Source organism: Pezoporus flaviventris, unplaced genomic scaffold, assembly GCF_033815535.1.
Source record: "Pezoporus flaviventris isolate CSIRO_AGI_PZ_B2104156 unplaced genomic scaffold, CSIRO_AGI_Pfla_v1 ptg000021l, whole genome shotgun sequence".
Taxonomy (NCBI): domain Eukaryota; kingdom Metazoa; phylum Chordata; class Aves; order Psittaciformes; family Psittacidae; genus Pezoporus; species Pezoporus flaviventris.
Genome location: NW_026892569.1, coordinates 12,262,254 through 12,279,353, shown reverse-complemented (window position 1 = coordinate 12,279,353; position 17,100 = coordinate 12,262,254). Strand labels below are relative to the sequence as shown.

Genomic DNA, 17,100 nt, shown 5'->3' with positions numbered 1-17,100 from the left:
TAAGGTTAATTATATGAAATCTAATCAGGCACAACTGTTTTCATGGTTTAATTTCATGGAGTACGTTCATTGCCATTACTGAGTGAAATTCAAGAAAGAAACAATACACACAGCAAAAAACCCCAAATATAAAGAATATACATTCAATTATAAAAGTTACTTTTGTTTCAAGGCAGCAGGCTTGATTTCTGGAGGTTGGTGACCTCTGAGTACCCCTTAAGTAAGTGCAACTGGAAGGTCCATTTTTGATGTAGTTACGCAATGGTGTAAGTCCATTCTTCCATTTTGGATGCTTAACCAAGACCAACTTGGAGATACATAAAAACCTGAGGGAAATCAATGCTTTGGGCCAAATCTGCGCTGCCTCAGGGCACATGCACCTGACTGCTTGTTATTGCAAGTCACTCTGAAAACCCCCAGTCCAAAAGTGTACGTTTTACATGAGCATCATGTGAAACTTAAGTTGTGGTTCCCCTTTGAACACACACACACACCTCCTAATGCATCAGCCAAAGCAGCGTATGTGACTGTGCAGAGAATAGGCTGCAGAGGTTAGTCACAGGCACATATGTATTTCCTAAGGAGATCTGATCACCTCCATAGGATGAAGCTGGTGCTTGCTCCATGACACACAAGGTGCCTCACCTGTCACTGAGGACTTGCCAGTGCTCAAATCAGGAGCTAGTGAGCCATAAGAGGTACAATCTGCTGGGTTTGCTGATCAACACAGACACTCCAAAATGCCTTTTTTCCCCTAAAAAGTCAATGTCACTGACTTCTGCAAACACCAGCAGAGTCCCATTTTCATGAGTAACGTGTAGCAATCCCCTGCCCAGAGCTGCCCAAACGCTTCTGGCCTGGGATGTGCTGTGAGTGTGCTGCAGTAACCAGGACAGGAACGCACTGGAGGAGTTTCTTAACAGGGACCCAGCTCCCAACCCCGAGCAGCTCCTCCTCACTGCTGCTTCTTTGGTGGGACACGAGATCTTGCCACCACAATGGGCACTACAGAGAGCAGCGCGATGAGCAGAGCCCAGAGGGGCCGGTAGAAGAGCCAACCCACAGAGATGGTCAGGAGCGACAGCGAACTGGCCACGCAGAAGGCAAATGCCTTTAATCCAATGTTAACCAGATCTCTCACAACAGGAAACCAGTCCACTGCCGAAAGAATTAAAACAGGGATAAAGGAGTTGATAAATCATGGTTTAACAGGAAATCACGTTTAGGATTTGCTCACTATTGCAATCGGAAGGCGGACTCCAATTACTTATCAAGAGCACTGGGTAAGGCATTGCAGTAGAGCATCTTCAAGGCATTTGATAACTAAAGCAAGAGCTAAATATAAAAGGCAATGGAATTCTCATCTCCTCAGACAGGAAGCAATCCCAAATTAAGTCAGAAGACATGTCCAAGGTTTGAGAGGCAGAGCAGCCTGACAGCCTTGCAGCTGTGGAACAAGTCTAGAGCAACTGATACATAACACGAAACAAACTGGTTTCTGGCAACAATAATCTTGCAGTAGCATGTCTATGGATAATAGGGGAAAAAAACAGCTCACAGATACAAAGCAAATGTTAGCTTTGATGTCTGGAGTTTATACAAGTTTGAGGCACCATCTGCTTTTCTGTGTTTTTATTCCAAGATCTTCCTATGTTAGAAAGATAAAAGCTTTCCTTGCTGTTTGTTCACAGTAGTGTAAAATAACCAGACACACAGACATGGTGCTGTACAACCACCAAGACCTCTTGGGGGACCACCTGTGTGTGGGTTTAGAGAGTAACTGGATTGCAGCACCTTGGACTTGGAAGAACCAGCCCAACACATGCTTCACCCTGGTTTTGGTGAGCACCGGGCTGGGGGCTCCCAAGACTGGCAATGTTTTAATGTTCACAAAGCAGCCATCCAGTTCTGGGATCCTGTCTCCCTGCAATTGCCTACTGCAGCTTTCAGATCCAATCCAGTCTGAGTCCAGACCAGATTCCTTCTGCCCTCCGAAGTAATTAACTGCACATGTGAGCAATTAATCAAAATCATTTTACCTTTCTGTAAAGCAGCTTACCCAAAGTGTAGAAGATTCGGGTCATGAGGCTAATGCCCACAAACATCGCCAGCCAGCCTGCTCCACGCAGCACCCAGGTTTTCATGGTGTTCCCCTGGTGCTCCCTCTGAAACACTTCCTGAAAGGAAACACCATCACATGCAGCCTCTTCCTCCATTCCTCTCCACATCCTCCTGATTCCAGTGCATTAGGCGCAAATCAGAGCTGGCAGCGCTGCTTCTGTACTACCATCTCCAATCTCAGCCCCTCACTACTCCAGTGTGTGTCTCACCTCCACAGTGAGGTCCCCAGGGTACAGGATCTGCAGGACATCTCCAGACTTGGTATGATATGGCACCAGCTGATCTCCTCGCTGGCGAGCGACCACAGTCACCTGTGAGAAAGGGAGAACATTTACTGGTTACTGAGCTGGGAACAGAGTCTGTGAAATACAGGAACAGCTCAGGACTCACCTTCTCAGCAGAGCCCAAATGGGGGTCATCTCCACTCAGACCTGCATAGAAGAACGAGACACGAAGATCTCCCACCTACAGACAGAACAGTGGAAGTCAAGAGGGATTTCTTTACAAAGGAGAATCACAGGAAAGATACCCCTGCATGGGAACACCCTTTCTGCATCAGTTCCTATTTCAAGCCAGAGGATACCCAGCATGATTTCCAAGCTGCACTTTTTTTCAGGCCTAGGCCATAGCCAAAACAGGGCAGCTCAAATGGTGCTTTGCAACACCCCCTTTGATTTAGCTGCAGAAGCACATTAACATCAGCAAGACCCTTTGTTCATCCCTTGTCATGTTACTTCTTGGCAGAGGAGGGAAGGCAGCACTCATGTCATTGTACTCCATTCAGTACAGCAAGGCAGAGTTAAAACTCACCTCCCAGCACCATCCTGTGCCTTTCCATTTAAAAGCATGGCAGACTCAAGAAAACAGAAGACAAAAGCAGCCTCAGAAGCTTTCTGCAAGCAAAGCACTTGTGCTGAAGGGGACAGTACTAAGGGTGTTATCTCTATGATGGTCTGCACTCTGTTTTCTACGAATTTAAACAGGAATGGGACATGCCCCAGCTTTCTTTTTCACTTAAGAGCAATCACTGCTTTGGTTTATCTTTCCCATCTTACTTCTGGTCGCCTGGGGTTGTCACTGTGGTAAAAGTAATCTCCTCCGCGGGTAACATCAGCATGAGGATCCTCGAGGTGTGACAAGCTCAGCTGCTTGAAGTCATCGATTTTATCCACAAGACCTAAGCAGAATAAGGAACCAAGCTCAGGTCCAGTGTCTAACTTGGAACAGGCAATTTTCTGGCTGGCTTCTTCATTGTCACTTGAAATCATCATCACCGTTGAAAGAACCAAAGTCCACTGCTGATGCAACAGCAGACCCAGAGCCAACACAAAGCAATCCTTACCCTTGGAAAGAACAAAGCTGCCAACTTGGACGTTAGGAGAAACAGCAGTGAAAGACTCCACAGCCATGGCACTGAGGAATAGAGAGAGACCCTGATTAGTCCTGGAGTTATGATCAAGCTCTTCATCTGCAGTATGTAATACACAGCAGATAAAAGGTACTACATCAAACATCAGGAGAAACTCAGAGCTGAATGGCTGTAATGATGTGAAAACAAAATCATCAAGAAACTGTGTCCAGATTTCACAGTGTTGGAGCCATTAAAATAACTTAAGACAAGACATGACTGTCTCACCCCCCAGCCCAACCTTCCAGTCACACTGCAGGATTGCACTAGGAAGCTTCTCTATGGTGCTATAGAGGTTTTGAGCAATGAGGATTTAATCACGTTCCTAGATGAGTTCCTGCAACATTTAACTACGCCCATAAATGCATTTTATTTCTAGCCTGAATTTATTTAGCTTCTCCTGTCATCTGCTAGATCTTACCTGCTAAATCAAGAAACCTACATCACAAACCTTCTCCATACACAGGTACTTTTACATCACAGCCAAGTTAATAACATTCCAGACTCAAGATTCCTTTACTTACAGTCTTCATTCCCACCAGCAGTACTATCGGAATCTCCTTGGCAGGAGACCAGAGATTTTATTTTTACAAATGTCTAAGTTGCATGGAGGGAAGAAAGACACATAGCACACACTTAAAATAGAGTCTCATTCATGCAAGGCATGAACTCTAAAGTTCAGCAGGTCTGCACACACCGCACGGTCTCATGAGAGGATCCACCACAGTTACACTGAGTCTCCTTGGTCCGTACCAAGCTAAAACTTAGCATTAAAATGGCACATTGTAGTGTAATTACAATGTTAGTTGTAGTGTAACTACAGTGTTTCAGATGAGAGCTATATGAAACAAGTTATATACGGGAGATTGCCACAAATAAGCTGATGAGTTCATGCATGCCAGCTTAGAGAAAGCAGGATGAAGTGGCGTGACAAGCTCCTGGGATGCCTCCTGTTCTAACCCTCCACTTGTAATAGAATTAGTGACAGACTGCACTAACAGACAATAAAAGTCAGAAGGAACCCATTCAAGTTTTCCCACATGAAGACTACATAGTCCAGAGGTATTGTAATAGTAGCCTGATGTCCAGCCATTGCATAGCTTAATTCTGGTTCCACCAGGCAGCTTTGAACTGCTCCCCAATTTCTCTATCCTTTAGGTCTCCCAACTAGCAAAAGACTAACAGCTTCCATCTACTTCACTCTGTCATGAAGATGGGTCATTTAGCTTTCAACTTTGACCAGATACAAGGACAGAACCGAGAAGGACTGTGCCAGGCAGTAACTTACCTGGGGTTTTTGTGCCCAATTTCTCGATCAAAGTTCCTGCTGTTCACAACTTCCGACTTCCACTCAGTGTCTAAAGAAAATAACATGACAGCTGAGGAACAGGCAGGAAGAATTTACACACAGGTCCTAGTTACTGAAGACACCTCTCAATCAACTTAATCAGTTCCAAGTTATACTTCTAGTATTCACATCAAGGTCTGTATGTGACAGTCTGTACTGATACTTAAATCCATCCTCCCAGCATATTAACAAGGCATGGCAGGACTTGGGGGAAAAAAAGAAAAAGGATTTGAGGGATAAATTTGTAACTCAATTTTCCAAAGCCTGAGAAAGGGTGAGAGTAAATGTGTTTTGCCAACACCCAAATCAGTAATTAAATATTTACTTGACAATAAATTAATATTCCCCAAGGTGAGTCTGTTCTGCCCATGATGCCCACTGCTAAGCAACCTCCTTGTCATTATTTCAACCCACAAGCTCCCTCATTCCTCTTCTTCCCAATCTCCTGTTTTTCACAGCTCCTTATGTATGTCCATGCTTCACTGGAGCTGGGGTATTTTTATGATCACACCCAGAAACTGCTGCACACCCACGTTACACGTCCATCTGTTTTCAGCAGAGATAAATGAAGCACAGAGACCAAACTCCAGATACTTGATGACTCAGAGGGTTTTCTGCCACTGGGTAGATCAGAATAATCCCCTCAGTTCTGCTCCTGCCAAAAAAGCTTTTGGCAAAGGCCACAGTACACATCAGAAAGTGCTGGTGGTTTTCATTAGCTGGTATCAACACCTGAACACATTCTCAACAGGCTGTCTTACAGACTGGAGCTGCACTGCTCTTCCCTTCTCCTCTGCTCACACCACATACATGCCCAATTACTCCACTTCTGATGAGTGCTCTCAGGAGTAGCTTTGAACACATTACCACCTCTGCCCATCTCCTGACACTGAGAACCTTACAGGCCCTATCTCTGGAGCATCCTGCTCCTGGATGCTGCTCTGAACCTCAAAGAGTTCCAAGACTTGGATTTTCTGTAGTAGCTGTTTATTAACAGCACACCTCCTTTCACATACAGTTACCTCCAGAAGGGGAGGTCCTGTCATTTGTTTAGGAAACAGAACTTTTGCTTATTTCTTCACATTCCTTTCTTTCCCAACAAGAAAATAGAGGGTTTACAACAGAAGTCAAAATCCACACACATAAAAGTTCAAAGTTACATATAAAAGAAAAGGGACCTTCCGTTGCTAGACTTACTGTATGAATACTTTGTCTCTTTCTTAATCTCACCGTTCTCTTCATATTCCCTGGAGAGAAACGGGATGGAATGATTACCAGAACACACACCCCTGCTCAGGGCAGAACACACTTTACAAATGGAACACAGACATCTCACTGACAATGCAAACTTGTCTTTGCAAGTAAACTAAGTCTCTAAACTATTCTGAAGACACAGATTCTCAATACAAGGACAATACTACACACAAATGCTGAACAGCCACAACCCTTTTACTCCCATGTTGCCAAGTAGGTGCTGACTAGATAGATGGGAACAACCAGTATTAAAGACAGTGAGATAAGCTGACCTAAATTAACAAGTCTTTTACAGAAGCTGCACCAGAAGCATGTTAAAACAGAGAAGTGATTTTTCACACTTTTACACGTCTAACAGGCTTTTTTGTATGATATAAAAGACAAGTGGAACATGAATTCTGTGGACTCAGACCTACTTAATAGCTAATTGTCAGAGGAATTATTATTAACAACAGAAATGTTTTCCCTCCTCTGCTTGAAACTATGAACAGAATTCTCCTGCCATAAGGAGCTGGGGTTAATTGAGTGGGGGGAGAGAAAAAAAATGTGATGGGATCCTGTTAACACAACAGCTTCATAAATAACTTTTAAAGGTTACTGTCACTTACTTGGAATCTTCATATTCTACCCACTGGTACATTTCTACGTTACGCTTAAGTTTGACAGCCTGGATGGAGAGCCCATAGCTGGGATCAAACAAAGGCTGTGCAAAAAGAAGAGAAAGCACAGGTCAGTATAAATGCTGTGCCTCACAAACTGTACTGTACTATCAAACCCATTTCCATACCTCAGTGTACATAGGACTATGTTACACACAGCTGAATGCAGTGGAACTGTTATGAAAGACAAACAGGACCATCTCTTTTTAGCACCGATAAATCTGAGCTAAAGAACCATCATCAAATATTATTGCCACAGTGAAAAATAAAGTCTGAAATGCTGACGGGATGCAGACTTAAGTGTTTAAATCAGGGAGAGGTTTTATTTTGCTGGAAGCTACTGTGCTGTGTCACCTTCTGCAACATAGGCTGCCCACAGAGAATGTCCTCACTACTGAAAAGACAGAACTTGCAGAGTCTCTGTACTGGAAGAGCCTGAAGACTTCACAGTACCATGAATACACAACAGGTTCCCTATACAAAAGGGAATTCAAATGATCCCCCAAAGGCAGTGGGAAGGTAAACACAGCTTTAGAGGTGGCACACAGCTTTAGAGGGAGACCAAGGCTGTAGAGCATCTCCCTGATTCCAGGCCAAGAAGCAACACCAACAACACTTACAGAGAGAAGCTACGTGTCTTCTCCTGGCTATTAAACATCATTTTAATTGGTAATTAATTGGAAAAATAATTTCCTTCCCTCCAAGCTTGAAATACTCACATATTCAGGATATTATCTTATTTACCTTAGATGTACTCAGATCACCCACTAAGTGCACCAGTCTCCCTTCATTCTGCTGAGACACACTGTGGATGCTGTCAAGAGGGATCACAAGCGAAAGCCCCTCATCAAGAGATTTGGCTGTCCTCAAAGCTCGGCCCTGCAACCCAGGAAAGCAAAATCAAGCTGTGGAGAACCAACGGCACAGCAGTACTTTGTGACAAAGGCTGGCAGACAAGTGATCTGAAGGCCACAGCAGATGTTTCTATATCCTTCTTCAAGGCATGCCCTTAAAACACACTTGAATGAAGCTGTAACATGACTATTTTAGTAAGCTTGTAAATACAATACTAGTTGAATGGCACCTCAGCTGTGACGTTTTGAAGCTGTGTACAAGCACTGACCATATGTCACTTACTTCATTGGTAAAAAGAAGGTAGAAAGCCAGAAGAAACGTCACAAGTCCCATCAACATGCCTCCAGAAGTCTCGCTCAGTCTCTCCAGGAACCCTGGTTTGGACTCACTTGTGATTTTAACATGTTCTTTTCTGCTGCCTGTGTCAGAGAACTGGTGGAGACAAACCAAAAATGCAATATTGGTGTGAAAGGGAAGGCATCCGGTTGCAAAATAACTCTTTTAGCTTGGGTAATGGTGCTGCTCTACAGAGTAGCACCTCCTGTCTTGGACCAAAACCTTCTTAAATGCCTCATCACACTTTTAACGCCAGAAAAGCAGTCACTATCTAAAATTGAAGCCTGATGGAAAAACAACAACTTCTGTTATAGCGGTTCAACATGTTCCTTCAAGCTCCCATCAGTCCTGTCTCCAGGTTCCCTATTTGGTGCCCACACCCTGCATTCGGGCCATGACAACGTGAGTAATAGTCCTAAATTCCAGGGCAGCTAAAACACAGCTATAAATAACAAGTTACATTTTACCTCACCAGTGGAAAAACGCCTTCATGCTTTAAAATATTTGCTTCCTGGGTAACAAAAAGAGAGAGCTGAAAACACCACTGTTAATGCTGTCCTAGCCAGTGCCACGTTAAAGCATGCAAGCCCGAGGGGGGCTACCTGTATCTACGTTGGCTGTGAGGAGCACCTAAGATGCAACTTCAGGTTAGCGCACGTAGACAAGAGAGGAGGCGAGGCTTTTGCTCATCCCAAGGTGCCAAGCGGGATGTGGCAGCGGCCCCTCCGCTGCACAGGGCCCCCGGCCCCCACAGACCACCTCAACGGGCCAGTGCGGGGAACCACCACACACCGGACCGCTCCGAGCAGCACTTACATTCCTCGACATGTTGGACCTCTTGGTCTCACCGGGTATCACCTCAGAGAAGCCGCAAGAGCCGCGCACCGAGAGCCGCCCGCAACCGCGCCCTCCTTATTCTCACCGCCGAGCCGAGCCGAGCCGCAATGCATGCCGGGGCATGTAGTCCCGCCGAGCAGCCGCGGGGCATGCTGGGAGATGTAGTCCAGCGCCACAGCCCGGCCTCCCGAGTAGCTGCGCTCACTCCGCGCCGGCTCTGGGGCCGCGGTCGGCAGGAGGTGCGTCAGCGGCCGCCGGCGGGCAGGGAGGGTGCTTCCGGAGGCGGGAGGTCATAGCGTGGAGCAGCGCGCCGCTGCCCCTTGCTGTGGCGGTCAGTGGTAGCGGAGGGAGCGGTGGAGGCCGGCGGGACGAGTCTGCGTGCGCGCTGCGGGGAAGGTACCGCCCGGCTCCGCCATGTCCTACTGCAGGCAAGAAGGTGCGCCCGGGTGTCCTCCCAATGTCACACTGCAGGGACGGGACAGGCCGGGCGGGCTCACCCTCAGGCGGCCCGGGGGAAGGTGGGCGCGACGCGGTTTCACCTCAGCCCTCGAAGGGAAGGCACAGCCTGAGGGAGGAGAAGGCGCGAAAGCGCCAGTGTGTGGCGGAGGGGGAGCCGCTTCGCCTCGCCTTGCCTCGCCTCGCCTCGCCTGCCCCGTCCGACCTTTCTCCTCAGGGCAGGCGGGAAGCCGCGGCGGTTGCCCGTGAGGCGGGAGCGCTGAGGGTCACCGCTGCCCCGCGGGCCGGCCCGTGTCCCGGTTGCGGTTCCTCACACCGGCCCTGCGGAGAAGGTGCGGCCCAGCAGCGGGTGTTGAAACATCCCCGGCGAGTGGCCGGAGCTGGGTGCGGTGCGCCTCTGGGCTTCGGTTTTAGCTCGGCAGCTTTGCGGTGCGGTGACTCCGTGTCCCGGAGCACCCTCCCCTAGGGCTGGGTTTCCGTCAGCTGGAGTGGCCAAAGGTGGTTTTTTACCTCTTCAGGGAGAACGCGGTAGATGGACAGGATGGGCAGAATGCGAGCGTTGTGTTTCTGTATTGTACAAGGTATTGTACTGCATAGGTGGTGGTAGTTAAGAGGCTTGACCGCTTCATAACCTGTGGGATGCTCACCCCCGTTAAGCAATGTAAAGTGACTGAATGTGAAGTTTCAATCTGTAAAAAAGCCGTTCTATACTTCTAAAGGCCGTTTTTTCGTTTATGAACTTTGATACGTCGAATGCCATTATAGACTGTGGTGAGGAAGTCGTAACCTATGGGCCCGTTTGCTTTGTTGTTAACTTGCTTATTTTAACATCTTGGATCTTTACAAGGTCTGTAAGTTGTCTACAAAGCTCAGTGAAAGGGTTTAGAGTTTGTATATTTTTAGTTCCTTCTACATAAGAAATGCCTGAACATTTTACATTAACTGTACAATGCAGAACTGACAGGAAACTGCTCTGTTAAAAGAGGTTTAGATTTGTCTGCTTCTCTGACATATTTAAACGGGAAGTTACTGAACATCAGCTGGTTGAGGTTGCATTGAGGGGCAAAAAAGACTCTAGTTTCTAACATGCCAAGTCATTGTTGTGGCTTTATGAACTTGGAGAACAGAATGAAGTTCTTGGGGAACTTGCCATTTACTTTCCACTCCATGAATACTGGATTATGTGTTCAGAAGAGTTTCATCTGGCTGTTGTTTTCTGCTTGTATCTGCCTCAGAGTGCTTATAGTTATTAGAGAACTCTACTCAGGTTTCCAGCCAAGCCTCCCCCGCTGCACACTACAGAGCTTTGTTAAATCAAGAGTGGCACAGAAGCAGGAAGGTGCTGTCTTGTGTTTCTGTCCTTTGTAATGTTCACAACACCTTTCACTATAGTTGATTCCACACCGTTATGATGCTTTTCAGTATTTTAAGTCAGATATTTCCTGTAAAATATTACACCAGTATTTAATGTAGAGCACTATTATCAATAAGTATCCTATGGAACACTTTAGTGTAGTTTTTCTTTCCCTTTTCTTTTTCCTTTCCCCTTCATCTGGGTTAGTGCTGGTAATGGAGTAGTTTGAGTTTGTTTTGAAATAGCTTTTTAGCTTCACAGTTCAATGAACTGCACTGTGATCTGCAGCCATTACAGTGTGTTGCTGTGAAAGCTGGAGCTTTAGAAGAGTAGAATGTCAGCTGTGTATGAACCAACAGCTGTTCTAATTGAAGGTGAAAAGTACAACAGGATTAATTCACTGTTAACGTTAATGCATCACGCTGAGTATCTCATTACCTTTTGGTGTTCAGCAGCTTTGTAAATGACTCCTCCCGCATCATCTTTCCCTGAACTCTTACCTGTTGTCTCCCATATGGCAGGAAAAGACAGAATCATATTTGCTACCAAGGAGGACCATGAGACACCGAGCAGTGCTGAGCTGGTTGCAGATGACCCAGATGACCCTTATGAAGAACAAGGTCAGTAGTAAGCAGAAGCATGGAAGTAAGAAGTGATACATCACATATATACTACCAGTCTTAACGAAAGAAAGCCAACCTTGTAGGAAGCAGGAACAAATCATTCATTTTTAAAAACAGAGGGCAGCTGGTTATTCAATAGATAAACACCCAAACTGTTAGCAGTTTTAACTTCCAAATTAACATCACAAATGACATGTTTTACTTATGGTGGTGTGTTTTTCCCTAGCTTTTAATAATCTTTCAAAGTAGTCTGTTCAAATGTGTCAATGAATGCCTGATAGTTTTGGTTACTAGCCAGAGGTACCCAGAAAAACACTTTTCCTTCCCTTCTTTTATTAGTGAAGTTACAGCTTAACCAGTGAAAATGATGGTTGTGCTTTTCACTTTCTAAATAAGGAAATACAGCTTTTAGAGGTGCTGAAGTAAGTTGCATACCACTGTCATTGATGTGAGTTGCCTGTGTGCAGCTGGAATTGCCTGATTTGGTGATCTGTCAATATCCAATTTAATATAAGTTATAGCTGAAATTAGAGCTGACTAATCCTGTACTATACTAGTAGCAATGTAATCAATAATTCATAGTAATATCTTTCAATGGCACATGACAGGTAAGTTCAAATTACTCTGTTTTTAACTGTAGCCATCTTGAAAAGATGTAAGTTAAAGTTTTCAGTGAAGATTGCAGTTCTGTGAAGTAAATCTAACTGGCTGTTGGAGATTTAGGAGAGGAATGTTTCTGAGGTCAAGACTTGTAATGTTCTGATTGCACAGAACATTTTTGGTTGCTTCTAATGGATAAACGAAATAATCTTCCTATCATGATGATTAAATAAACTTTTCCCCATGTTAATAAATTGTCATGAACATCTGTGAATTGGGTTATTTTCTAGATGCTGTTATTGCTTAGAGGTCTTTAGCCTCTTTACTTTGTGTGAAGACCTTTAGAGGGCAGTGTTCAAGCACAATTCAGCAGCTGGCGCACACAAGATCATTTTGTTAGTAGTTTAATTTGAACCATATCCTCCTATGTCATTAAAATAACTTTTTTTCATACATAGGTTTGTGTTGAAATGATTTTGCATTTAGCTGCCTCTCTTGGCTACATTGCAACTGTATGTAGTCAGTAAGTGACTTCTTTTTATGATGATATATAAAAGTTTTGCTTGTCAGCAGTGATGAGTCCATTCAGTTTTATAGTGATCCAGATGAGAACAATGAGAGAATTTCAGAAAGGTCTTTCAAAACTGCAGTTTAGTATCTATCAGGAATTTTTCTACTGTGTATTGTCAGGTAGATTGTTTAACTGGCAAAGACCCAACACCCAAACTGCCTCTTTGGTGGAAACAGTTTATACTTTGGGATTTGTCCTTATTTTCCCCATGGGAATGGGTCTTCATCGCCTAAGGATTTCAAATGGAGACTTCTACAGGCAATAAAATCTGTGTGGCACTTATATCTGTTGCTGCCTTGACCAGGGTGGAAGGTGAAACAGACAAGTCATTTGTACAAAGTAGTTCACCCTTAGGTAGAAAGCAGTGTCTAAGGAGAGCTCACTTTTAAGAGCATTTTTCCTAGCAGTTTGCTACATGGAAGAGTTAGCTGCTGATGCAGGCAAATGTAAAATCCATTAGTGGACTGTTGAGTGAAGAGTTAACAGCCTCTAATGATCAGATGGTGGAATTAAATTCCCCCTGTTCCTTTTCTGCGGCCTGTGGCTTTCTGTTTCCTTTGGAAAAACTGGAGACTGTTTGCAAATAAAGCAAAGGAAGATGCTTTTTCTGAATATCACATCTGGAGAGCAAACGCTTGGATACTTTACCATTCAGTGAGCTGTTAAGTCACCTTTTGTGGTGTACAGCTAAACAAAGTAGCTTCCTGTTTAGTGAAGTAAATTCATGTATGCAGTCTGTATTGTGGTTGTTTAAAGTTCACTTGTCTTCTCCCTTATAATCATTCATGGTCTTTGGCAGTAATTATTCTGTTAGTAGAAGGTGTCTCTCTAGCAACAGCATGTGAATGGATATTAGTCCTATAACTAAGCATCTATTTTTGACACTGCCTTCTAAGAGGAAAGGGAAGGGTGCCCATCTCAGGTTCACCTACTATAAAGGCTTGGAATGTGAACATAGAAAACTGTTCTCTTGCTACCTCTAAAGGGGGGATTGTCTTCCTTCTGTCTCACACCCCACCCGTTTGCTCCAAATTATTTTCTTTGTACATATACCTTAAGTATATAGTCTTGTGCCATGTATTTTGTTAAGAAACTAGTCTTAAGTTAAAAGAGCCACTTCCTCCTCTTTTAAATGTCATATTAATTGATTCCTCTTACGTGTATTTTGCTGGATGTGTAAAAGCCATGGTGAAGAGGGGAGGTGGTGGGGGTTTTCCTAGCAATCTTGTATTTACTGCATGTTAGATCACTTGCTTCCTAAATTATGAAGCAGGGAAGAAAACAGAAAGCCAGAAGCTAGTTATGTCAGGGACACCTTGCAGTGACAATGTGTGTCTGTATGATTTAAAATGAGAAGCTCTGTAGAAGCTGGCAGGTTTTTGGTTTTGTTTTTTCTCCTTAGCATTTGGTGAGTTACTGCCATGTTTTAAGGATTATCTGCAAACTTCTTATTCGAATGGTCTCAGGCTACAGTGCATCAGATCAAATCAGAAATAATTGACATATCACAGAGTGTTGCATTTAGTGGGTGTGAAATTTGTGGGCAGGAAGGACATATGGGCAAAACGCTTTGGAATACATTGAGGTGCAGAAGTTCATGTGATTTTTATCCAAAAGCAAATGGGAAGGGCTCTGCTTCCCATATTAAAAAATAAATATTGCTTTATTTGCACATAAAGCAATGTGCAGGCTTTTCTGATTTAACTTCTGCTTTGATTAGAAGAGTTGGTTTACAGTCTTCAACTTCTGTGGCCTAATTAACTCTGACTCTTTTCATCTTTTCTGCTGTGCTATACACAGACCAGTCATATCTGAGGAAGAACAGTTTTATTGTATAGATGTTTTATATCTACATTAATAGATACCTATAGATTTTTTTTATATTTATTCTATAGTATTGTTTTATAATACAACTAAAACTTTTATGTGAGGTTTTGAGTTTTTTATAGGGACCTTCTTCATACTTAAGATAAATGCATAGTTTGGGTTTTTTGGCTAGTTTTCATTTTGCTTCAGGCATTAATAGATAAGTCTTTGAGCAGTCTGCTTTAGTTAGCAGATGACTTGTGAAAACTGCTCTGTTTCCTTTGGAAGAAAATAAACTTGTGTAGTATTTTTATTTTTTTTATTTCTATCAGCTAGGACATTGATAGAACAAAACAAGTTTTGAGATTTTGGTAGGCAAAAACATCAAAAGAAGTGAAGCCACATGGAATGGGAATGCCGACAAAGTTAGCATTCCATATTGCAGTGTGTCTCGGAGTTCATTGTATGTGCCTCTTAACAGCTGTGGCTGATGGAAACAAGAATTCATTTGCAGTAATTTGAAATAGCATTTTCACTGTAAAGCTTGTTTCTGGTCTCTTGTGCTGCACATGGAAAACTTTAAATGTTAAAGGGCTCTAGTTTTCATTGAGATCTTTGCTCCCATCAGCTAAATAACTTATTTTATTAGTCTTCCATGAAGAAGGAAGTCGTGAGCCTTTTGCATGGGAAGTAATTTTTATTATTAGACACATGATAGGAGAGTTGGCTAAAAGTGCTTGTGGAATTGCATTATAAACACAGGTTGTTGCTGTCCTCTCCCTTCTCTGTGTTTCCACACTTGTTCCTGGCATCTTATTTTGCAGACAGTTTTGAAACAGTTTCCCCAAAGGACTGATGAAGCAAAGCCCTAATTCTTTTAAGAAAGAACCTGATGAATGGTCAGATGTACAGGATTCTTTATGACTGATGATGTCTCTTTCAGTCCTGCTTCCTGTGTGTCTGTCATCTTAGATTGTGCATCCTTGGCAGATGAACTTGTTATTGGGATGTTTGTCACAAAACGGGGAAGAAACTTCCTCAGAACAACAGTGGGATTTCATTACAGCAAGTACAAAGACAAGTGTTGACATAAATGCAGCTGTTTCTGCCTTCATCTGTGGTATTAACAGATCCCAGGAGCTAAGAGAGATGAAGTGTGATGTCCGCAATTGATGCTAATGCAAGTCTTCATCTGCTGTGATGTGAACAGGGGTTTTGCCATTGAAGTGTGCTTGCTGCTGTATTTACCAATGAGGAAATGCTTGTCTTACTCGTCTGTGGTTTTGTTTTGCTTTTTTTTTAAAGCATGGTTTCTAAAACTGATGCTATTTCTGTGATCAAATAGGTGCAAATCAATGTCATGTGATATACAGGAATGTATTGTTTATGGCATAACTCTTACATTGTTGTTAATTCACAAGCTTAGAAGGCAGTTCTGGTTCCAAAAGTAACAATATATTTGAAGAAAATTATTTTACATGTAACTCCATTGCTGTGGTGTCTTCAGGAGCATCTCACAACTCCTCATGTATTTTTTTTTCTTTCTGAAGTATTAGAAAAATGGCTGTTTAAAATGACAAAAGTTAAAATGCATGAGGAGGAATATAGGAATCAAGTTTACCAAGCAAGCTGTATTTCTTAAACATTGGATGACCAACATCTTTCTGCTTTATGTCATCCTTTATGTCAGGATGGCATAAAGGAATCTGGCACCAGCCATCCATCTCCCTCTCCTCAGTAGTCCTGCTTTTCCTCCAGGCCACTGAAGATGCCGTATACACTGTACTAGGGACATCTCTGTACAGTGTTTTTTACAGATCTATCTTGCCAAATAAAGCATGATCTATCAAAAAATGGCAGTGTTACTGTAGTTGACTAAATCATGCTATGGAGGCTGTTACTTTCAGTATTGAAAAGGAGACTGATCAACACTGAAGCTGTGGGTTAGTATTCTAAAGTTCATTTAAAACAAGAAAACCACATCCTTGATTTAAAAGAATTCTACTCTTAATACTGGAATTAATGTCATATAACTTGTATGACATGATTTTAAGGCTTGCTTGTTCCCCTGGCAGAGTCTGGCAAGTGGATGGTCTTGACTTCAATCTGTTTTGAAGTTTACTTAGAATATTCTCAGTGATTGTAGTCCAGGGAGAAAGACTGAACTCAGGCATGGATATAGAACTGACCTCACTGGTGCCCAGTAAAGGATCATGCAGATGAGAGGTAGAAAGCCTGGCCAGGAAGTGGAAGGTGTTTAGCACCTTTGAAGCTACAGAACTAATAGGGCATTGTGAGTACTTCCACTTACACCTGTATTTTAGCAGCTTTCACTGAATGAAGTCCATTTTTGGAAGGAGCTTTAACTTCTCTCTCTTGTTTGTTCAGGATTGATACTGCCCAATGGAGATATCAATTGGAATTGCCCGTGTCTGGGTGGAATGGCTAGTGGTCCCTGTGGGGAACAGTTCAAGTCAGCCTTCTCTTGTTTCCACTACAGCACAGAAGAAATAAAGGGATCAGACTGTGTGGACCAATTCCGTGCCATGCAGGAATGCATGCAAAAATACCCAGATCTTTACCCTCAAGAGGATGAAACCGAGGAGAAGGAGAAGTCAAGCAAAGATTTGGAAGCTGCTTCTATGGAGGCTGCTGCTGCCAAAGAGGAGAAGGGATCTAGCTAATGAAGATGCAAGGAGGCTGTTGTCTCCATTTCTCATTTTCAGAGACATGGACTTTTGCAGTATGTCTGTCTTCTGAGTCGCCAAGAAATGTCTCACCATTGTCTTAGACACTGTATCATAGTAAATAATTTATTGCTGAAGGAGAAATCTCAGTGGTACAGTCTTGCAAATAAATACTGCAAAAACAA

The 17,100-nt window shown here is 43.3% G+C and overlaps 2 protein-coding genes across 2 annotated transcripts; one reads left to right on the top strand and one right to left on the bottom strand.

Annotated features, from left to right (window-relative positions):
* Positions 1-21: 21 nt before the first annotated feature.
* Positions 22-8,936, bottom strand: TMEM43 (transmembrane protein 43). The gene is made up of 12 exons (XM_061456085.1): positions 8,798-8,936; positions 7,928-8,077; positions 7,535-7,669; positions 6,740-6,834; positions 6,075-6,124; positions 4,818-4,887; positions 3,464-3,534; positions 3,177-3,298; positions 2,512-2,586; positions 2,331-2,432; positions 2,060-2,177; positions 22-1,158 (listed from the first exon to the last, which is right to left on the bottom strand). The coding sequence occupies exons 1-12, from the start codon at positions 8,807-8,809 to the stop codon at positions 956-958; spliced, it is 1,203 nt and encodes a 400-aa protein (XP_061312069.1). The 5' UTR covers positions 8,810-8,936; the 3' UTR covers positions 22-955.
* A 102-nt stretch (positions 8,937-9,038) lies between these two features.
* Positions 9,039-17,100, top strand: CHCHD4 (coiled-coil-helix-coiled-coil-helix domain containing 4). The gene is made up of 3 exons (XM_061456086.1): positions 9,039-9,254; positions 11,150-11,248; positions 16,617-17,100. The coding sequence occupies exons 1-3, from the start codon at positions 9,233-9,235 to the stop codon at positions 16,910-16,912; spliced, it is 417 nt and encodes a 138-aa protein (XP_061312070.1). The 5' UTR covers positions 9,039-9,232; the 3' UTR covers positions 16,913-17,100.

Excerpts from the sequence above, each read along its gene's own strand:
- CHCHD4 (XM_061456086.1), top strand. The coding sequence starts at position 9,233 with ATGTCCTACTGCAGGCAAGAAG. Across the intron at positions 9,255-11,149 it reads GTCCTACTGCAGGCAAGAAG|GAAAAGACAGAATCATATTT; the intron begins GTGCGCCCGGGT and ends CCCATATGGCAG. Across the intron at positions 11,249-16,616 it reads TGACCCTTATGAAGAACAAG|GATTGATACTGCCCAATGGA; the intron begins GTCAGTAGTAAG and ends TTGTTTGTTCAG.
- TMEM43 (XM_061456085.1), bottom strand. Across the intron at positions 4,888-6,074 it reads AGAGACAAAGTATTCATACA|ACACTGAGTGGAAGTCGGAA; the intron begins GTAAGTCTAGCA and ends TATTTTCTTTAG. Across the intron at positions 3,535-4,817 it reads ATTGGGCACAAAAACCCCAG|TGCCATGGCTGTGGAGTCTT; the intron begins GTAAGTTACTGC and ends TCTATTCCTCAG.